The 22,485-nt window shown below is 43.6% G+C and overlaps 1 protein-coding gene across 9 annotated transcripts in view; it reads right to left on the bottom strand.

Moving 5' to 3' along the window:
* Window positions 1-22,485, bottom strand: part of LOC129868449 (nuclear pore complex protein Nup98-Nup96-like) — a 28,907-nt gene that overhangs the window by 5,240 nt on the left and 1,182 nt on the right. For 3 of the 9 annotated variants that reach the window (XM_055942447.1, XM_055942451.1, XM_055942448.1), the window contains exons 2-25: window positions 22,261-22,367; window positions 21,989-22,087; window positions 21,012-21,059; window positions 18,653-18,838; window positions 18,024-18,166; window positions 14,916-15,023; window positions 14,584-14,770; window positions 14,316-14,491; window positions 14,095-14,238; window positions 13,861-13,996; window positions 8,464-8,556; window positions 8,076-8,213; window positions 5,746-6,067; window positions 5,347-5,466; window positions 5,047-5,203; window positions 4,688-4,880; window positions 4,461-4,599; window positions 4,018-4,195; window positions 3,781-3,936; window positions 2,163-2,390; window positions 1,928-2,057; window positions 1,473-1,726; window positions 910-1,091; window positions 15-247 (exon numbers count right to left, since the gene is read on the bottom strand). In XM_055942447.1, coding sequence (XP_055798422.1) covers window positions 15-247; window positions 910-1,091; window positions 1,473-1,726; window positions 1,928-2,057; window positions 2,163-2,390; window positions 3,781-3,936; window positions 4,018-4,195; window positions 4,461-4,599; window positions 4,688-4,880; window positions 5,047-5,203; window positions 5,347-5,466; window positions 5,746-6,067; window positions 8,076-8,213; window positions 8,464-8,556; window positions 13,861-13,996; window positions 14,095-14,238; window positions 14,316-14,491; window positions 14,584-14,770; window positions 14,916-15,023; window positions 18,024-18,166; window positions 18,653-18,838; window positions 21,012-21,059; window positions 21,989-22,087; window positions 22,261-22,339 — 3,829 coding nt within the window. In that variant the 5' untranslated portion in view covers window positions 22,340-22,367. The remainder of the gene's footprint in view (window positions 1-14; window positions 248-909; window positions 1,092-1,472; window positions 1,727-1,927; window positions 2,058-2,162; window positions 2,391-3,780; window positions 3,937-4,017; window positions 4,196-4,460; window positions 4,600-4,687; window positions 4,881-5,046; window positions 5,204-5,346; window positions 5,467-5,745; window positions 6,068-8,075; window positions 8,214-8,463; window positions 8,557-13,860; window positions 13,997-14,094; window positions 14,239-14,315; window positions 14,492-14,583; window positions 14,771-14,915; window positions 15,024-18,023; window positions 18,167-18,652; window positions 18,839-21,011; window positions 21,060-21,988; window positions 22,088-22,260; window positions 22,368-22,485) is intronic. The other 6 variants (XM_055942452.1, XM_055942455.1, XM_055942454.1 and 3 more) reach the window with 4 other exon arrangements.

Raw genomic sequence — 22,485 nt, 5'->3', positions numbered from 1 at the left:
GTTGCATCTCTTACCATCTCCAGCACCAGCCTCCTGGTTGAGGTCAGTAATCCACTCTGCGTACTCGTGCAGGGCGGCCACACCGCTCTGGGGCTGGATGAAGGGGCAGGCCCCCTCTGTACTGATGCTGCTGTGCTTCAGGCTGATCTCCAGGGGCCGCTGGTACACCGCTTGGCTCTCCTCACTGTCCCGCAGCTCCAGACCAACCACCTGCTCGATCACCACCTTGAATGGACTGTCTGACAGTCTGTACAGTGAAAGACAGAAGGATGGGGAGAAAGATGGATTTGGAGGAGAGGAACGTTTAGGCTTTAGATCTCTAAACAAACCTCAAACAGTCCTTTCATAAAGGTCTGGATCCCATTCCCACACTCCTACTGTGTAGATTTTTTATTTATTTTATTTTACTAGTAAGTTGACAGACCAAATTCTCATTTACAGCAACAACCTGGGGAATGGTTACAGGGGAAAGAAGAGCCTAACTGGAAGCTGGGGATGATAGGTGACCATGATGGTACGAGGGCCAGATTGGGAATTTAGCTAGGACACCCAGGTTAACAATACTCTTACGATAAGTGCCATGGGATCTTTAGTGACCACAGAGTCAGGACACTCGTTTAACGTCCCATCTGAAAGACGGCACCCTACACAGGGCAATGACCCCCATCACTGCCCTGTGGCATTGGGATATTTTTTTAAGACTAGAGGAAAGAGTGCCTCATATTGGCCCTCCAACATCTCTTCCAGCAGCATCTGGTCTCACAGTCAGGGACCGACCAGGACCAACCCTGCTTAGCTTCAGAGGCAAGCCAGCAGTGGGGTGCAGGGAGGTATGCTGCTGGTCAAGTGGTCTGATTACAGTGGTCTGGTGTGTGTGTGTGTGTGTGTGTGTGTGTATGTATTGCTTACCGTCTACTCTTGGCAGGTTTGGGCAGGAATCCAAAGCCTGTAGCTCCTGTGTCTCCGTGGTCCTGCTCCTTGTCCCCGGCCCCACTTAGCCCGTCTCCACAGTGGACCAGAGTCCAGCCAGGACCCCAGCCCACCCGAAATGACCGGCCCGTGAACAAAGCCGCATCCATCAGAAGACGGCCCTGGATGGATGGGAATGGATTACAACAACCCATACTTTACAGCCCTATTTCACACATAATAAACAGTGGAATCATTCCAATTATCCAGCAAATCTCAATGTTCTTGATGTAAAGTTTCATTGCTTTGCCCAATGTACATCTGAATGTATCCTTGTGTAAATCAGTCTACTGTACCTGATATTTCAACTCTTAACGATCATAATTGTATCATGAAGTGTCTAGCAAAAAATTCCAGTAACTTTCCCCAAATTCCCAGGTTTTCCAGAAATCCTGGTTGGAGGATTCCTCCAACTGTTAATCTTCCAACCAGTTTTGGAAAAACCTGGGAATTTGGGGAAAGTTCCAGGAAATGTAACACATTAGAAGTATAGCTATCAATACCTTCCCCAGTGTGACTGAGTTCTCTGGGTCCACAGGTCCCCCCAGGCGCCGAGCCCCTACTGTCCGTAGAGTGGCCACGGCCGGTGGGGCAGGCAAAAGAAAAGAGGGCCAGGGAGAGACCCGCGAAGGCTCAGGCACCGCCGGCGACACCCGAGACATGGACAGCCTGCCGGGAAGGCCCCCACCGAAGGGCACGTCAGGGAGCTGAAAGAAGAGACCGGCACTGCTGAAACGAGTCTGCAGGAGACCACCGACTGGAGAGAGAATGCAAGGGTGGGGGGGGGGGGGGAAAGCTCAATGAACACAATCCAAGTAAACCACCTTTAATTCATCCAATAGTAAAGCTTCCTTCAGAAGGAGTGCTATATTAGCATTTTAGGCCTGTTAGGGTCTGTAAGTAAAGGATGGTGACTGTGGGTATAATTCAGTGTTTGGGCTGTGTGTGTGACACTTACTGGAGGGCCTGCCCTGCGTGCCAGGCAGGTGGATGTGAGGAGAGGCCACGTTTAGAGAACTTGTCATCCCTCCCTGCTCCTGGAACATATCACCATCATCGTCCTCAGCAAACAGCGATGCCTTCATAATCTGAGAAAAGGGAAGCACACGCTACAGTCATGAAGCGAGTGAGGGAAAACACACCACCCACACCATTAAACAAGTGGCGCATGAGGGTGTACAGTAGTATATTACCTGTAGTGTGTGAGGGTTGATCCCCAGCGAGGAGGCGATCTGACTGGCCGCTGAGACAGAGTCGTGTTCCGTAGGGGTCACATTCCCCAGCCGACTTCCCTTCTCCCCTATGCCACTCTCCCCTTCCTCCTCCCCCAACATGCTCTCCCCTGGGGCATCCTGGGTAATGTCGGCCGTATCACTGTCCACCTCCAATACGCGATTCAGCAGCTCCAGCACTGCTGTGGACTGTACACACAGCGGGTCGACAAACGACACAGCAGGGAAAGTGCCGCCAAACACCAAAAAGAGACAGACAGACAAAATCAGTTTAGTGTAATCAGCTTACGTAAGTAAATGTAAAATGTCAGTATCTGTATTCAGAGCAGTTGGTTCCAGGTCAGTGAGCTCCACTGGTCAGAGCAGATGGTACAGGTGTGTGGAAGAAGACCACATATGGTGGACATCACTCTCAATAAGCATTATTTTCTTCTCTACATACACAAGTCTGACAGACCAGCAGAATGTGTCATCTTTAATCAGTTTATTTCATAGCATTATTAGATATCACAGATGTATATAGGAGCAGGTTTTACATAAGATAAGTCGTAGCTTGAGTCAATAATACCCCAAGAAGAGTAGTTGTAGTTTAAACCCTCAACCAGACAGAAGACCTAATCCTGAATATATTCTGCAGGACTGGCAGAGTTGCCCAAGAACCGCAAGTTATCACACATCACACATCTTTGGTACATTTTTTAAAGCTTGTTTGGCAAAAAAGATAAAACATAAGCAACTATGAATCTGTGAAGAGATTTTTCAGGTTTAACATCTCTGCATTAATACTGGATTTTAATGAGGTACAACCATGGTAATGTGATGTTTTCTGACACCTAGCAGATGCGACTGACAGTTGGTAAAAAAAATTTTTTTACAATACATATTTAATTTAAGAAAAATAAAAAAATACTTCAGAGTTAAACATTTCCTTAAGTTAGTTTGATTTATTTTTATCCAAAACCCTTAAAACATCTTATTTTCAATCCATGAATTACTTCATGCCTTTGCTAGTGATCCAGGCTGATGTTAAGCTCAGGATATTTAAGATTTAGAGCACAGATGAAGGTGTGCATTTTGAATCGGTTGTGAGGGGCAGAACTTAATCACTAACCAGGACTGACAGACTTGTGCAATCCACCCTGCCCACCTCCTGTCTGTGATTGGTGAGTTGTGGCACCTCAGGTACCGGTGAAGCTGGGCGGAGAGGAGAACTCAGACCTCCCCACACCACTGATATATAGAACATGTGGATGTTTCCCATCTCATCATGTGATGTCAGATTGATGTTTAAGAGCCTTATTGGGGTGCAGAGACCAACATCATCCAGGGCTATCAAACCTAAAACCTTTTTCATAGAAACCTATTGAATACAAGCCATAACAGGAGTGGTGAAACAGAGATATAGGCAGAAGACCCAACACACTGCATGTGGTAGTAAGGGTAGTGGAAAGGAAACACTGCTTCTGTTCAGATCATCGGGTATATTTAGGTTGTATATTGACTAAGGCCATCCAAGTGATGTAGAGAGCAGTGAGTATGACTGTCAGTGTGGGTGGGCGCACTGTGCTGCTCAGTCTACCTGAACCTGTGGCGCCACCTGCTGCTGGGAGGGAGGCAGCTGCTGCAGCCCTGGTGGAAGTCTTGTTGCCGTCTTCAGCTTCTTGGGGTCCACTTTGAGAGGGACTTCCTTATCCTCGTCAGAGTCCTGCAGGCCGTACTTAGAGAAATGAGCCACCTGCAGACACAGGGAGAGAAGAGTCAGACATGGAAGGGAGAAATTGATTCACAGACGCTGTGTGTGTCATGGCATGCTTACCTCAAACACCCAGGACCCCGTCTCGGAGCGGTACTCGAGGAAGCGGGCGCCCTGTTTGCGTGAGGCGTTCTCCAGGCGGCCCTCGTAGTTCATCTCAGACAGACGCTCAGGGCTCTTTATTTGAGTACAGGTGGTCTTATCATTAGGCCACACCCCATCCAGAGTCACTTCTGCTCGCCTGGGAAAGGGGACGAGTGAGTGAGAAAGAGGGGAGAGGGAGAAAGAGATAAGAATATGGGGTTAGTAAAGAGTTGCAGTAAAGGATGAGAGAAAGGGAGAGGAAATAAGGAGCACATTAACTTGAGTTATGCCTCAGCTGTGATCACTATCAGAGTATATGTCAAATCAGTTTGACGTCTGTGATGGCATTACAAGGAAACTGATAACGACAATGTCCCCACTGTGAAGGGGAGGAAGAGCCCATGTCCCATCCTGTCACTGACCTGTTGAGCCCCTCCCCCTCAGGGGGCTTGTTCTTGTCGTCGAGGTAGATGATGACCTCTTTACGTCTGAAGTGGACAATCTCATCCAGGTTCAGCCCCGTCACGTTCACCTCACCATGGAAGAACACGGAGCCGTAACCTGAGAGCCAATCAGAGAGCAGAGCAGTGAGCTACCGACCAATATTTTTTTAAAGAGCAGTATCTACCCGACCAATCCAGAATCTTACCTTTTCTGCCCACGGTGAAGTTTTCCACCACACACACTCCGTTTTCATCCACCATTTTGGCCAGCTCTTCCATGGCAGGGATGGTGTAGTAGCCCACACGGCCCAGAACGATACCTGCAGGGTGGGGGGGGCCCTCCTCCACTCGCTCCTCCTGTATGGAGTCATCTCCCAGCGATATGTCCTCGCTGCTCACCTGAAATCAGAGGAGGCAGGTTCAGAACAGTCATGTCAAAAATGTCTAAAGTAGTGCACTATCTGAGGAGCGTGTCCCAAAAAATAAGTGCCCTTTATGGGGAATCAGGTGTCATTTGAGACAACCATATTCACTGTCTGTCTACTCCTTTTTACTATCAGCTCACCTGCAGCCCGTTCCTGCCCCCAGCCCCCATCCTATGGGCATTGAGCTCTGAGATGGTGTCCTGCAGGCTGGGCTTGGCGTAGAACTTGATCTCCAGGTCGTCCTCGGCTCCTCCCTCCACCACCTCCCTCACATCATCATCCTCGTCCACACTGGCACTGTAGGGGAGAGACATGGTCAGCAACCAACACTCCACAGATACATATTTGAAATGTTAAATCTGTGTGTGTGTGTGTGTGTGTGTGTGTGTGTGTGTGTGTGTGTGTGTGTGTGTGTGTGTGTGTGTGTGTGTGTGTCTGACCCGAGTCTGTTGAGGGGGTACTCTGGTGGAGAGGACAGGTCGTCGGAATCTCTGTTGAGTGGGCTGCTGTACAGGCTGCTGCCATTCAGGTTCTTCAGCACCAGCTTCTTGATGCTCTTCCTAGTGTATAACACCACAGAGAAACACAGATCAGACAACATACACAGATGTACTAACATACACATCAGGTACCATACACCAACATCACAGTCAGCAGACAGACAGAAGCATAGAGATGCAGCTCATACAAGACGTTACATACAAGAGGTGAAAAGCTATTGAAAACCAAGTTCTAGTATTCGCTTAGAAAAACATAACAGAAAACAGCTGAATTCAGTAAATCAGTGGAAACAGAAACATGTGAACTAGTTAGAAGCAAATTTCCACAGAGACACCTACCTGGGCATGAAGGCTCCGTTGGTGAGAGAAGGCTCGTCATCATCCAACCCATCAAACAGCTGGGACTTGGAAGAGCCCGATGATGTCAGAGCTTTGGGCCGCACACGTGTCGCAGGTCGCGGTGTCAGTTTGTAGTGAGTTGGCGTGGTCAACGCCTTCTGGGCCACTGGATTGGTGGGCTTCAGACGCTCCTCCTCCTTCTTGGGATCAGAGAGGGGGTTTCTGAAGAGGGGGGAGTCTCCGAAGGGGGAGTAAGCCAGAGCATTGATCTGCTGCTGCAGCACTGCCTGCTGGGCCGCCACCGCGTTAGGGTCCGTCACCGCTGAGTAGAGACAAGTGAAATAGGCATAAGAATTAGGAAGTTCACACCACATCGTGTAATGTTATCCAGACAGTTTCTTCAGTACACTAAAAGAGTAATACAATTGGTACTAGAGCAGTGGTTTTCAAAGTCGGGCTGGCGGGGAAACTGCAGTGGGGAGATTAAGAGTACAGATTATTGTATGGGACAATATACAAACGTTTAAGAAAAAAACATTTGAAAATATACAATTGTATTAAGTAAATATATTCATTGGTTTCTTTTCATTTTGATAAGAGATAAAAATGCACTGAATTTAACCTGTTTGGGCTGCAAGCTGAATATTGAAAAAACTGGAAAATGTGTGCACATTTTCAAACGGCCTCCTAAGAAACTTTTTATTTTCCAATATGCATATATTTATTACTGTTGGATAGATAAGTCTATAGTTTCTAAAAAGGTTTGAATTGTTTCTCTAAGTCGAACAGAAATATTTTTACAGCCATTTTCCCAGCCGAATTGAGATTTCCAAAATGCGATGTGTCTCTTTAAGACCTTCTCTATAAAAGGCCCTTTGACTTGGGACCATATAAACACGTCACACGCCTTCGTCAGGCTGTAATGCGGAAGTGAGAATTGAAAGGAGTCGAATATCTCGTCCATGGACTGAATAACACACCTTCTTGTGAGACCTGCGCAGTTAAAAAAAAATTCCGGGCGCGAAGCAGAATTTGGTCTCGGCTTCTGGAACAAGGTAGATAACGGTGAATATGATGTCTGACTACGATATTATTTGATACATGTCACAAAATCATCCTAAAGTATGTTTTTTCAATATACTTTAATTATATTATTGCAATTTATTCTGGACTTTAGATGTGATACGACGGAAGAATTTTTTGAAGAAACGCTGTGTAGCGCCGCAATGCTATTGTGCTTGCTAACCAAAGAGGGAAATAATTCGTTCTGGAACCCAACTAAAGACTCTACTGGACATTGGACCCCGTTACAACATTCTGATGGAATATCAACAAAGATAAGACCCAATTTGGGATGCTTTTTCATATATCTGTTGAGCTGTGCTAACTGGGCTAACTGTGCTAGGCTAGCGCTTGACCAATGCTAGTGCTGACTTATGCTAGCTTATGTTGTTAGCTAATATAACGATATATTGTGTTTTCGCTGTAAAACACTTCAAAAATCGGAAATGTTGGCTTTATTCACACGATATCTGTCTTTCATTAGCTATCCACCATATGTTTTTCTGAAATGTTTTATGAGGTGTAATTAGTAGCCGACGTTGGTGTATGTATTTTCTCTGGCTACTCCCGTCTGGATTCAGACTCTAGCTATGTGTTAGCATTTTTGGGTAGCATCAATGTAAAACTGATTTATAGCTAAAATATGCACTTTTTATGAACAAAACATAGATTTATTGTGTAACATGTTATATGACTGTCATCTGAGGTAGTTTTTTCTGGGCTCTTTAGGTTGGTTTTAGTTTATTTCGGTTGGCTTGTGCATGCTACTTGAATCATAATTCATACTTCATAATCATATCCATACGTGTCTGTCCACTTTTGTATTTGGTGGTGAGCTAACATAAATATATGTGGTGTTTTCTCTGTAAAACATTTTTAAAAAATCGGACATGTTGGCTGGATTGACAAGATGTTTATCTTTCAAATGCTGTATTGGACTTGTTAATGTGTAAAAGTTAAATATTTTAAAAAAATAGATTTTGAATTTCGCGCCCTGCAGCTGTTGTCATTTTCGTCCAATTTCGGGCTTGCACCCCAAACAGGTTAAGCTTATTTGTTGATGTAAAAATGTAAATGAACTGATTTTAAGGTTGTGTCATTAGATTTGGGGTGTGTTGGGGTGGCAATAAATTATTGGGGGGGGGGAAATAGGGTCCCGGTTGAAAAAGTTTGAATACCACTGTACTAGAGGAAAGGGCGAGGGATGTGCTTTCACATTCAGCTTCAGACTGGATAGATAGGTGGTGATAGACGGAAGTGGTATTTACCAACGGGCTGTTGTGGCGCTCCGAAGCCTAGAGTGCTGTTTCCTGTGCTGAATCCCTGCACTCCAAAACCTCCCATTGTTCCCAGAGTGGAACCCAGCGTCTTGTTATTCCCAAACAGAGACATCTGGCCAGTGCCTACTGTTGACAAACACAACACAGACGCGCAGAGAAACACACAGACTAATGACTGACATAATGAAGACTCAGATAAAACACATCCAAAAAGGCAGGTCTTTGTTTTTGCTATTTTTTACATGATGGATATTTGATGCATTTGTGGTTTTTTTATTATCTTCCATACGATACATGAGAAGTTAACATTATATTTCACTACCAAATGTATGCCAGGCCTATGGTGCCCTGGAAGTGTCATCTGTTCCATTCATACCTGCTCCAAAGCTGGCTCCCAGCCCGGTCCCTAGTCCTCCTGCTGCTGTCTTGTTCCCAAAAAGGCTTCCGCCAGCAGCAGTGGGTCCAAAACCTTCACACAACACAGAGAGAAGAACAACATGGTCACTGACATAGCCAATAATATCATCTATAAGTAGGGCTGAGCGATATGGCCAAAATATCATATCACAATATTTTTTATGTTTTTACCGTATAACGGTCTCATATTTTTTAACAATGAAAGTTCTAAATATTTTTATGAGTAATAATTAGAAGTTGATTTCAATGGCTCTCTTCAGTCCGGCTGTTTTATAAAGTTCAATCCAACTTCAAACATGTTCATGAATTTCTGCATTTTCGTTATTTCCACACTGTGCCACGCAGAGCAGGAGTGCATCTAGGGGGAAAAAAACTGTTGGAAAATAGAATGATTGATTGAATTCTAGTTGGAATATAGTGGGGAGCACCTTGAATACATTGTTGTTTGACATGACAACGAATGAATAAGCCAGGGAGGAATTATTGACAGGGTAGGAACCAAAGTGTCGGTCAGTGTTTCCAGGGGAGCCTAATTAGAAGTTATATTACACATTCTTACCACATGTAGCGAAATAGCTAGCTAGCTAACATTCATGCTTTGCCTATTTCTCTCAGATTTAAAAGATACCATTGCAAAAACAATGCTCATCTATGCCTACACCAGTACCAGGCTGTATTAGCTAGCTACATTTGCTCTGACATTTTGCAAGTTAGCTAGCCAGCTAACAAGCAATTAGTGGGTAACAATTTATTTTGGCCAGAACTTGCTAAGAAAAGACAAACAAGCAATAGTTTGCAGACAAGATACACAAACTAATAGGGATGGGAATAGCTGTTGATGGCTGTTCGAGTACTATCTTTAACCATAGAAAAATATACACTGCTCAAAAAAATAAAGGGAACACTTAAACAACACAATGTAACTCCAAGTCAATCACACTTCTGTGAAATCAAACTGTCCACTTAGGAAGCAACACTGATTGACAATACATTTCACATGCTGTTGTGCAAATGGAATAGACAAAAGGTGGAAATTATAGGCAATTAGCAAGACACCCCCAATAAAGGAGTGATTCTGCAGGTGGTGACCACAGACCACTTCTCAGTTCCCATGCTTCCTGGCTGATGTTTTGGTCACTTTTGAATGCTGGCGGTGCTCTCACTCTAGTGGTAGCATGAGACGGAGTCTACAACCCACACAAGTGGCTCAGGTAGTGCAGCTCATCCAGGATGGCACATCAATGCGAGCTGTGGCAAGAAGGTTTGCTGTGTCTGTCAGCGTAGTGTCCAGAGCATGGAGGCGTTACCAGGAGACAGGCCAGTACATCAGGAGATGTGGAGGAGGCCGTAGGAGGGCAACAACCCAGCAGCAGGACCGCTACCTCCGCCTTTGAGCAGGAGGAGCACTGCCAGAGCCCTGCAAAATGACCTCCAGCAGACCACAAATGACCACAAATGAAATATTGTCTTGATTCACAAGATCTGTGTCTTTCAATTGCTGTACGCTGTGTATTTTTAAGAAATGTTTTATGATGAGTAATTAGCTAATACACGATGGTCTCTGTAGTTATTCTAGTCATTTTAGTGATAGTTGTGATGGGGGCTGCAATTGTAAACTATGATTTATACCTGAAATATGCACATTTTTCTAACAAAACCTATGCTATACAATAAATATGTTATCAAACTGTCATCTGATGAGGTTTGTTTCTTGGTTAGTGGCTATTTATATCTTTATTTGGTCGAATTTGTGATAGCTACTGATGCAGTAAGAAAATTGTTGTCTTTTGCTAACGTGGTTAGCTAATAGATTTACATAGTGTCTTCCCTGTAAAACATTTTAAAAATCAGAGATGATGGCTTGAATCACAAGATCTGTATCTTTCATTTGGTGTCTTGGACTTGTGATTTCATGAACATTTCATTTTATGATATCCTTGTAACTTTAGGCTAGGCTATGCTAGTCAGCTTTTGTGATGGGGGGGATCCCGGATCCAGGTTTGTGAGGCGTTAGAGGTTAAGACTTCATCTACCCAGCCCATGATGTAGGCCTATAATCGAGCTCACTACGGTAAGACTCCCGAGTGGCGCAGTGGTCTAAGACACTGCAGTACCTGGTTCGAATCCAGGCTGCATCACATCCGGCCGTGATTGGGAATCCCATAGTGCAGTGCACAATTGACCCAGTGTCGTCCGGGTTTGTAAATAAGAATTTGTTCTTAACTGACTTGCCTAGTTAAATAAAATTAAAATAAAGACAGCCCGTTCCTCAGATAGTCACTGCTCCATCATGTGCCTGCCACGTACACAAACCTGTCCTGCTCCTCCACCGAAAGGAATATAAAAATAAAAGATTTGCCATTACCTCATGGTTGTCATGATTGCTTCAGGTGAATTTGATTTTGGGTTATTAAATATATATTATTACTTTTAAATACTTTTGGGGTATAAAAGTTATGGGAAGATCACAACAGGTCAAAGGTTACATCACCCAACCCTAATGCCATAGGCTTCCACAAGCAGTTACTGCCTTTTTGAAGATTGTGTTCCACGATATAACCAGTTGGTATTATGGTAAAATTTTAAAATGCACTTGTTTTTTTACACTATATTAAAAGAAATGGGGAAATTTTGCCATTAGGATTTGTTATCTGTAATGGTTATGATAAATTAGGCATTGTTGGCATATAGATAGTGCCTTCAGAAAGTACACACACCCATTGACCTTTTCCACATTTTGTTTACATTTAGATTTTGTTTGGCACTGGCCTACACACAAAAGCCCATAACGTCAAAGTGGAATTGTGTTTCATTTTTTTCATACAAATTATTATTTATTTATTTAATGAAAAGCTGAAATGTCTTGAGTCAATAAGTACTCACCCCTTTGTTATGGCAAGCCTAAATAAGTTGAGTAAACTAATTTGCTTAACAAGTCACATAATAGGTTGCATGGACTCATTTTCTGCAATAGTGTTTAACGTAATTTTCTTTAGGACTACCTCATCTTTGTACCCCACACATATAGATAATTGTAAGGTCCCTCAGTCGATTAGTGAATGTGAAACACAGATTCAACCAAAGTTCAGGGAGGTTTTCCAATGCCTCGCAAAGGGCACCTATTGGTAGATGGATACAAATAAAAACGGCAGACATTGAATATCCCTTTGAGCATGGTGAAGTTATTAATTACACTTCATTATTTCACCCAGTCACAACAAAGATCTTTGCGTTCTTCCTAACTTGGTTGCCGGAGAAGAAGGAAACCAGCAGGGATTTCACAGAGGGAAAAGAAGGAAGCATGTACAGATTAAAAATATTCCAAAATATGCATTGTTTGTAACATGGAACGAAAGTAATATTGCAAAAAATGTGGCAAAGCAATTCACTTTTCATTCTTAATAACTTCTTAGGGCTAGACGTCCTGCTAGCGGGACAACTTCCAGTGAAACTGGAGGGCGCGCAAATCAAATAAACAATCATAAAAATGATGGATATTAAACATTTAGGTACATACAAGTGTCTTATATCGGTTGAAAGCTTAAATTCTTGTTAATCCAACTCCACTGTCCGATTTACAGTAGCCATTACAACGAAAGCATGCCATGCGATTGTTTGAGGACGACGCCCCACATCAATATTTTTCCACCGGCACAGGTTTCATAAATTCACAAATAGCGATTAAATATTCACTTACTTTGAAAATCTTCCTCTGATTTGTCATCCAAAAGGGTCCCAGCTATAACATGTAGCGTCGTTTTGTTAGATAAAATCCTTCTTTATATCCCAAAAAGTCAATTTAGTTGGCGCCATCGATTTGAGTAATCCACTCGTTCAACATGCAGATAAAGGAATCCGAAAATCTACCGCTAAACTTTGTTAAAACAAGTCCAAATACATTTCTATTGACTCCTCAGATACCCTAAAATGTAATCAAACTATAATATTTCTACCGGAAAGAAGTACGTTCAATAGGAAACCGATATTAGCAGGTGGGTCTTGTCTTCATCATGTAACCAAACACGAATTTACAAGAGCGTGTCCTTCTACTAAAACTATTTCTTACTTGTTTTGGAAGTTACAAGCCTGAAACCTTGAACATAGACTGCTGACACCCTGTGGACACCATAGGAATTGCATCCTGTGAGCTAGAATTCATTATGCCCCTATATCTTCCATTGTAAGAGCATGAGATCTCAAGAGAAAAAAAAATCCAGTTGGTTTTCTTTGGATTTTCTCCTACCATTTCTATTGTATTATAGTCTCCTACATTATTTTAACATTTATACAAACATCAAAGTATTTTCTTTCCAATGGTACCAATTATATGCTTATCCTGGCTTCAGGGCCTGAGCAACAGGCAGTTTACTTTGGGCATGTCAGTCAGGTGGAAATTGAGAAAAAAGGACCCTAGCCCTAACAAGTTTTAAAACATTTCAAATCACCATCCCTATAAAAGGAAGTGAAATTATAGAACACTTGTAGAAAGCAGAATCTTTGTCACCAACATCTTTCTGCATCTACAGTGCTGTGAAAAGGTATTTGCCCCCTTTCTAATTCTCTACTTATGCATATTTTGAATACTGAATGTTATCCGATCTTCAACCAAAACCTAATATCAGATTTTTTTTAAATAAACTTGACTGAACAAATAACATTCAACTTATTTCATAATCAAAGTTATGAAACACCCAACACCCCTGTGTGAAAAAGTAATTGCCACCTGACACTCAACTGGTTGTTGTGCCACCTTTAACTGCAATGACTCCAATCAAATGCTTTCCTGTAGTCGTTGATCAGTCTCTCAGATCGCTGTGGAGGAATTTTGGCCAACCCTTCCATGCGCAACTGCTTTAACTCAGCAACATTTGTGGGTTTTCAAGCATGAACTGCTCGTTTAAAGTCCTAACAACATCACAGTGGGGTTTAGGTCTGGACTTTGACTAGGCCATTCCAAAACTTCAAAATGTGTTGCGGTTTCTTTTTTACTGTGGAATGCAGTGTTTGGTTCCACCAGGCATAATGGGACTCATGTCGTCAAAAAAGTGATACTTTTGACTCATCTGTCCATAGAACATGGTGTGGGAAACGGCATGCAGTAGCAGGAAGGAGAAAGACGACAAGTAGCAAACGGAGTAAACTATAGAAGTGGACATTACACGTGCCAGAGTTGCAGATCACATTGAACAAACCAAACATTTAAATGCCGTTATAGAATTTAAAAACCCAAACCTATCAATGCATCATACCTGTACATCGTAAAACACGGCATACCACCCTGCCCTACAGACAGTTTATTAGCATGTACTAGCCTTCGTCACAGGTGCATACAAATAAGGGCAGATTATCAACTCACCAAAGTTGGATGTGTTGGTAGCTGTTCCGAGAGTGAGGGCAGGTTTGTTGCCGAAGAGGCCGGTGCCCGTGCCAAACGACGGGGCGCTGGTAGTGGTGACACCAAACCCTGCCGTTTTATTACCAAACAAGCCCTGCTAGGGATAGGAGCACAGACAGACACCAGATTAATATACATCCATCATACTGTACCGAACAACTTTATAAAGGCATTATCAGTTGAGTCAATTAATACCTGTGTGCCGACGTTGCCGAAAGCGGTGTTGGTTTGTCCAAAGAGTCCGGTGCCTGTCCCAAAGCCCGTAGCTGGTGCGGTCTGAGCGGTATTTCCAAACAACCCCCCTGCCTGGGATGCTGCCGTGGCCCCAAACAGACCCCCCTGGGATGGAGAAAGAGTTACTCTATTGGAATGGTACTATGTTAGGCATGTGTTAACATGTGTGTGTAGGCTCTCACCATGGTGCTGGTTTGTTGGGGCTGGCCCATGGTGCTGGTGTTGCCGAAGGAGAAGCCTGTGTTGGGGGTGGTTGTGGCCTGGCCGAAGGGCTTGAACAGGCTGACTGCCTGCTGGGCCTGCTGGGGCTGCTGCTGCCCAAACAGACTGCCTGTGGCTGCACCAAACCCACCCGCACCTGAGGACAGAGGGAAGGAGGTGAGAGGAAGTTACAACATTCCGATGGAATTTATGGAATTTATATTTTCTATAGGGCTCGGTCTGACTTACTAGTTCCGAAGGTGGTTTTGGCCTGGCCAAAGGAGAAGCCTGTGTTAGTGGCTGAGGAGCCAAACAGCCCTGTAGCCCCTGTACTGGGGGTGGCTGCGGCTGCAGCCCCAAAGATACCCCCTGTTGGTGCAGCCATAGGGTTAGTGGGTCCCTTCCTCCCTGCCTGGTAGTCCTCAAACCTCAGCTCCTACACACCACAAAGGAGAGAGGGGGTGAGAGGCCTGGATGTATCTCAATACTCTGAAGTGGATCCCTCTCATCTCTTTCCCTTCCATTTTCCCTGATCTGAAAGATAGAGGACAGGTGAAAGTAAATGCCTAACAATGACCCACCTCCAGTGATTTGTTCTCATACTCCTTCATGGCCGTGATGCACTGGTGCTTGGTGTTGATGCTTGCCGTCACACCCCCTTTCACCATGGTGTCACTTCCTGTTGGAGGCTGGACGACAGCAGAGGAGATTCAATGGGGTACAAACTCTACTGTATTAGAGCAGGTTGAACTGATTACTTGTACACATAGCAGAGAAAACTGACCTCGGAATTAGGATTACAGTAAAGAGTTGCATAGACATACAGCATTAAGTACAGTACATTCCAGATGAAATAACATTTCGTACACGACACATGGCAAAGAGTACTAGTACAGTAGTTTGGCCCAGGTGTAGTTGGCTAGCCTAGGTCACAGGGATGCAAACTAGTGAGGGCCCAAAAAGGAGAGAATAATTATTTTTGCACAGAAACACTGGAAAAATCTGTAAACTGCAAAACATTTAGCCTATTTTCAGAATGAGATTGTCATAATACCAACATTTTACTAACGATGTGATACCAGGCCAAGTATCACGATACCGAGTGGTAGTGGCTGTGGTCAATGGAGCAGTCTCCGACCGCAAATTTTAGAGGCCCTCTTGGCCACAGACTGTTCCTGTTTTAAAGCTAACTTCCTGCAATGCTACACATGTTGCCATGGCTTATGCAGCGTTCTTATGCTAGGTGAGTGACTCAAAACAAAAAATACATTTTTGGAATTTTTGATTCTCCCCGACTGTCCGTTTTCATTTTGGTGATTGTAAATTGTGGTGGATGAATCAGAATTAGTTGGGTAACATAAGTAATTAAGATGTCATATCTGCATAATATTCTTATGTGATATACTTTTTGTTAGAATGCATTTCTAATATAATCTAGTGTTGGCAGATGCGTTTCCTCCCTCAGCTGGGGCTCAGTCATTTGGGGCCCAGAGGGGAGAGGTCAGGCTTGTCTTTTACATGTCTCTGGTGCTATGCAGAATATCAGAAAGGGAAGAGGACAGGATGGAACATTGTTTTCATATGTAAATGTATCTGTTAAACCATGTGAAGGGATGGCATGATTAAGGGTGAACCAATACTTCCCCACAATGTCTGTGCGCAAGTCACTCCCTCCTTTGGTATTGGGGGAGGTGTATGGCAGTGTCTGGAACCATCATATGTCCTCTCTGATGTTGCACTTATCCTGGGATAGTGTATGACCTAGAGGCTCACTCCCCTCAGTGAGCATGTCCAGGAGTGGGGTCAAGAGGGGGTTTACTTGAGATTGGAATATCTAGAGTTGACAATTGATTTATGCCATTGGATGAGATGGTATTTTTGTGCTATGAATTACCAGGAACGGGATTAGAACATCGACTTAGGGAACAAACTGAACGATAATTTATAGCGAATGTTATCTGGCTAAGGGATACTCCTTTTTCAATTATAAAGTCCCTTTGTGAAGTGTTCCTAATATCTGTGATTCGTCATGTAGGTTGAGAGGGGTGTATCTTGGCTATAAAAGATCTTTGTACTTTTGTTTTGTCACTTTCAATGGTTCATTAGAAATGGCGCATCATTGAAAGTCAAGTGCTATCTTATGTTTAAAGATGTAGTTTAAGTATAACTCTGACTGGTGTGTGAAGTTTGTTTCTCATCATTTGGTAGTGCAGAAAATAGCCCCCACAAAGTTCTCAAAGATTATCTTTATTTTAAGAACTATATATAAAAACACTGAAAACTTTACACCATCATATTTTTGAGAGGCGGAAACACTGCACCTTTCACTGCAGAATAGAAAAGGCTACTGCAGAAAATACCCGATTTGCATATATCCAAAGGCCTACCTGTGTGCAGGAGGAATGTTATAATGAATATACACAAAGTACAAAACATTAGAAACACATTCCTAATATTGAGTTGCACCCTCTTTTGCCCTCAATTCATTGGGACAGACTCCACAAGGTGTTGAAAGCATTCCACAGGGATTCCGGCCCATGTTAACTCCAATGCTTCCCACAGTTCTGTCAAGTTGGCTGGATGTCCTTTGGGTGGTGGACCATTCTTGATACACACGGGAAAAGGTTGAGCGTGGAAAAACCCAGCAGCATTGCAGTTTTTGGCAGAAACCGGTGCGCCTGGCACCTACTACCATAGTAGTAGTAGTAGTAGTAGTAGTAGTAGTAGTAGTAGGTGCCAGGCAAACTGTTCAAAGGCAGTTAAATCTTTTGTCTTGACAATTCACCCTCTGACTGGCACACATACACAATCCATGACTCAAGCTTAAAAACCCTCCCTCAACCCATCTCCTCCCTTCATCTACACTGATTGAAATGGAATTAACAAGAGATATCAATAAGGGATCATAGCTTTCAACTGGTCAGTCTCATGGAAAGAGCAGGTGTTCTTAATGTTTCATATACTCAGTGTAAATGCATAAATTATCTGCATTGTCATTGTGGCAGTAAGGGGAACCATATTTAGCCAACTCTTCAGACAACTTTACAGCCTACACAAGCTTACTCCCTCTCACACCTCCCATTCGTTAAGCAGAAACCAGAATTTTAAGAACACCAGAAAAAAATATTTGATTCAGATTTAACTTACAATTACATTGATTAGGCATATGCATCCTACCTTTAAAGCATCTCTTTGAGAAGGCTATCCATCCCTTTTTTTCCTGTGCCATCCAAACGTGTGCATAGTCAAGGGTGTTAGCTAGCTAGCCATGACTAAACAAGGCCGTTTGTTATCAAACCAAAAACTTGCAGCCCACGAGTAGTTTAAACTGGCCCGTAAAATGGTTTATAAAATGATATAACACGTGCGCCCAGTCGCGGTAGAATGGGGTTTGGGCTATAAACTTGAGGATTTCAGTTACGTAAAGGCACAAGGTTGACTGTGTTTCCTCTATTAACACAAACCCCATCACTGTCTGCACACCCCAGCGAAATAACATTTTAAAACTGATGGAGATGCAGACAGAACGGACAGAGAGAAGCAGCAGAGTAGGCTAATGGCTGGTTAGGGGATGCGGCTGGCTGCCCACAGCTGTCACATGTGAATTTGGATAAAGCAAGCATCACTGAATGGGGGACACATTCTGCGTCTGCGCACCTTGTCAGTGCCCCCCCACCCACCAAACTCACGTTGAACTTGACAGTGGTGCCTGGCTGGGCAGCCTGCTGGGTAAACCCTGATGCTCCGAACAGGGAGGTAGACGCCCCTCCGAAAGGGTTGGAGTTGGTCGCCCCAAACAGCCCCCCACTGCTGGCCGTGCTCGTACCGAACGCTAAAAAAATTAAATACACATCATTACGATCTCAAAGCACTTAAAAAGCATAACACAAACAAGCAATACATCATCATGAGGAGCCTAGCTATAAAAATACATTCATATATTAAAAGAAAATAAACAAAGGTATTACACATCATGATCTCATTATACACCAGCAGAGAATCACAATTACTAGAATAGACCAGAGCTCTCTATTTACTACTATTTGGTCGGCTAAATAGAAGGCTCTGGAATGACCATCGGAGTGTCAGCACAAAATAATCAAAATCCAAAACAAGTTCCATTTGCCATTGTTGCACGCATGGAACTATGAGAAAGGCACAGAACTCACAACACATATAGAACACCTAATTTGACCATTGTCCCACCGGCCACATCATTTACTTGAATGGGAATGCCTATTGGTACTACTGATTCTAATTATTTGGTAAATCGGTTTAAAAGACCAATGCTAGACAATAAAAAAAAAAAGAGACTGACTGCCAAATGAGGCTGGTTTGGCAGCGCCGAAGGCATTGCTCTGCTGGGAGAAGAGTCCTCCGCCGCCGCCCGTGTTGGTGCTGCCGAACAGGCTGGTGGAGGTGCCGCTGGACACGCCAAAGCCAAAGCCGCTACTGGTGGATGACGTCACGGGCTGGCTGAAGGTACTGGAACCAAAAAGGCCACCTGGGGAGGGAAATACACACCAAACTAGCTCACACACAGGTCCCTTTGGCTTATTGTAGGAGTGCACAACTCAAATTCTTGTAGGAACTTGGGCCAATGGTTTGGTTTCATGTTCACCAAGGATCATCTAGAACTGTAGTTGTGCATTGGTGATCAAAACCAGTACAGACCTTTGGGTTCGGCACAACTACTTTATAGGAGCTCCGATCATTTCATTCATCACAAGGAGATGTTGTCACAAAACATGCAGCCCTTCATTCCTCTCTCCACAGCTTCATTTTCTTCCTCTCACTCAGCACAAACAGTCCACTCACTCTCACATACACTTGAAGTCGGAAGTTTACGTACACTTAGGTTGGAGTCATTAAAACTAGTTTTTCAACCACTCCACAAATTTCTTGTTGCCAAAACTATAGTTTTATAGTCGGTTAGGACATCTACTGTGTGCATGACAAGTAATTTTTTCAACAATTGTTTACAGACAGATTATTTCACTGTATCAAAATTCCAGTGGGTCAGAAGTTTACATACACTAAGTTGACTGTGCCTTTAAACAGCTCGGAAAAGTCCAGAAAAGGATGTCATAGCTTTAGAAACTTCTGATAGGCTAATTGACATCCTTTCAGTCAATTGAAGGTGTACCCGTGGATGCATTTCAAGACCTACCTTCAAACTCAGTGCCTAGTTTGCTTGACATCATGGGAAAATCAAAAGAAATCAGCCAAGACCTCAGAAAAAAAAGCATGTAGACCTCCACAAGTCTGGTTCATCCTTGGGAGCAATTTCCAAACGCCTGAAGGTACCACGTTCATCTGTACAAACAATAGTACGCAAGTATAAACACCATGGGACCACGCAGCCGTCACATCGCTTAGGAAGGAGACGCGTTCTGTTCTGTCTTTTAGAGATTAACGTACTTTGGTGCGAAAAGTGCAAATCAATCCCAGAACAGCAGCAAAGGACCTTGTGAAGATTCTGGAGGATACAGGTAGAAAAGTATCTGTATCCACAGTAAAGTCCTATATCGACATAACCTGAAAGGCCGCTCAGCAAGGAAGAAGCCACTGCTCCAAAATCGCCATAAAAAAGCCAGACTACGGTTTGCAACTGCACATGGGGACAAAGATCTTACTTTTTGGAGAAATGTCCTCTGGTCCGATGAAACAAAAATAGAACCGTTTGGCCATAATGACAATTGTTTGGTTTGGAGGAAAAAGAGGGAGGCTTGCAAGCCGAAGAACACCATCCCAACCGTGAGGCACGGGGGTGGCAGCATCATGTTGTGGGTGTGCTTTGCTGCAGGAGGGACTGGTGCAATTCACAAAATAGATGGCACCATAAGGAAGGACAATTATGTGGATATTTTGAAGCAACATCTCAAGACATCAGTCAGGAAGTTAAAGCTTGGTCTCAAATTGGTCTTCCAAATGGACAATAACCCAAAGCATACTTCCAAAGTTGTGGCAAAATGGCTTAAGGACAACAAAGTCAAGGTATTGAAGATGCCATCACAAAGCCCTGACCTCAATCCTATAGAAAAATGTGTGGGCAGAACTGAAAAAGCATGTGCGAGCAAGGAGGCCTACAAACCTGACTCAGTTACACCAGCTCTGTCAGGAGGAATGGGCCAAAATTCACCCAACTTATTGTGGGAAGCTTGTGGAAGGCTACCCGAAACATTTCACCCAAGTTAAACAATTTAAAGGCAATGCTACCAAATACTAATTGGGTGTATGTAAACTTCTGACCCACTGGGAATGTGATGAAAGAAATAAAAGCTGAAATAAATTACTCTCAACTATTATTCTGACATTTCACATTCTTAAAATAAAGTGATGATCTTAACTGACCTAAGACAGGGAATTTTTACTAGGATTAAATGTCAGGAATTGTGAAAAACAGAGTTTAAATGTATTTGGCTAAGGTGTATGTAAACTTCCGACTTCAACTGTATGACAATAGGGCCATACACAGTGCCACCTGTCTACATGATCACACTCCCTTTAAGAGAAGAATACAGACTGTGGCTTTGCTCCAAACACTACATATTGCATATACTTTGTACCCCTTTCAAGAGTATAACACCGACTGTGAGTGTCCAGCCTTTTAAGAGCGGTGTGTCCCGCCTGTTTAAGAGCGGGTTGTGTGTGCGCGCGCGGCAACCAATGCTTACCTCCTCTACCTGCACCAGTGTGGATTTGCTGAGGATTGGCTGTCACCACTTTTGAGAGAGTAGAGCATTACAGGGTGGGGTTAGACAGACACACACACACGCACACACACATATACAATCAACCACCACATGTCAGTAGCAGCATCACGGCGGGCACAGATAACACTCACCATCGTATATTGAATAATGGAAAAATGTATAGCGCACATAGTCAGCTCTCGGTCTACTGCGAGTGGCAGTGTGATCATGCAGGTTCACGGTTCAGGTAGACGTCACAGTACAAAAGCTAGTTTTAAACATGCCCAACATCGTACTTTATCAGTGCCATCACATCAAAACATATAAAACCTCCTGAATCTTTTGTTAATACACCAGTGGGAAATGTAACAACGGAATCTGTAACTTTGCTGTGGTTATGCAAGTTATACAATTAAGCAATAAGGCACGAGGGGGTGCGGTACACGGTCAATATACAACGGCTCAGGGCTGTTCTTAGGCACAACGCCCTTAGCAGTGGTTTATTGGCCATATACCACAAACCCCCTAAGGTGCCTTATTGCTATTATAAACGCAATTAGAAATGTTTTGTCATACCCGTGGTATACCACAGCTTTCAACCAATCAGCATTCAGGGCTCCAACCATCCAATTTATAAAATACCTTATACCACAGACACCTTTCTTCTGTGGCTTTTCATTCAAATGAAGAACATGGTCACCCTAAACACTCAGATGTCACCCATGTTAACCCCTAAACCACTGCAATGGAGAACAATGGCCTGCTCCTAAACCCAGATTGTAGCGGCAGAAACCACACTGCTATTGGGCCTAAGCTGAGATTGTAATGAAACAAAGTCTAAAGGAAAGCAGCTATGGTCCCTGTACTACAGGATGTTAAGCAGAAACGATATTCGCCAGGTCTAGGTGGGTACTGAGGGATTAACGTGTTAAAGTCAGGCTCAGGGAGATGTGGCAAACCTGGTTTATTCTGCGTTGCCCCAAAGAGTCCTCCAGTGTTGTTGGTCGCCCCAAACGCTGAGGCTCCGAAGCCACCTGTTGCCGCCCCAAAGCTAGTGTCTGCAAACACAGGGTCAACACCACCCCTCTTATAATCCAAAACAAGTTTGATTTGAGAGTGAATCCCAAGGCGAAGACATTGATGAGACAAGCGTGAAACCATAAGGGTACTCAAGTTGCCAGGGCATACATTAAAGCTAACTGTACACCATTCACCCACTGTTGTTACTTACTTTGTTGCCCAAATGTGGATGAAGTCCCAAATCCTCCAGTCCCTCCCCCAAAGGGAGCACCAAACGACTTGTTGAACATCTTCCCCTGCTAGTAGGACTGCATATGTCTGCTCAGCATGACAGATAGAACAACTTAAGTTGACATCCCCAGACACACAGAATTGACAAACAGATTTGATAATTAGAGAGCAATTACAATAATCACACATGTTCTAAGTTAATAAT

The sequence above is a fragment of the Salvelinus fontinalis genome, chromosome 13, assembly GCF_029448725.1.
Source record: "Salvelinus fontinalis isolate EN_2023a chromosome 13, ASM2944872v1, whole genome shotgun sequence".
In the NCBI taxonomy this organism is placed as follows: domain Eukaryota; kingdom Metazoa; phylum Chordata; class Actinopteri; order Salmoniformes; family Salmonidae; genus Salvelinus; species Salvelinus fontinalis.
This window is presented reverse-complemented; position numbering and strand designations above follow the sequence as displayed.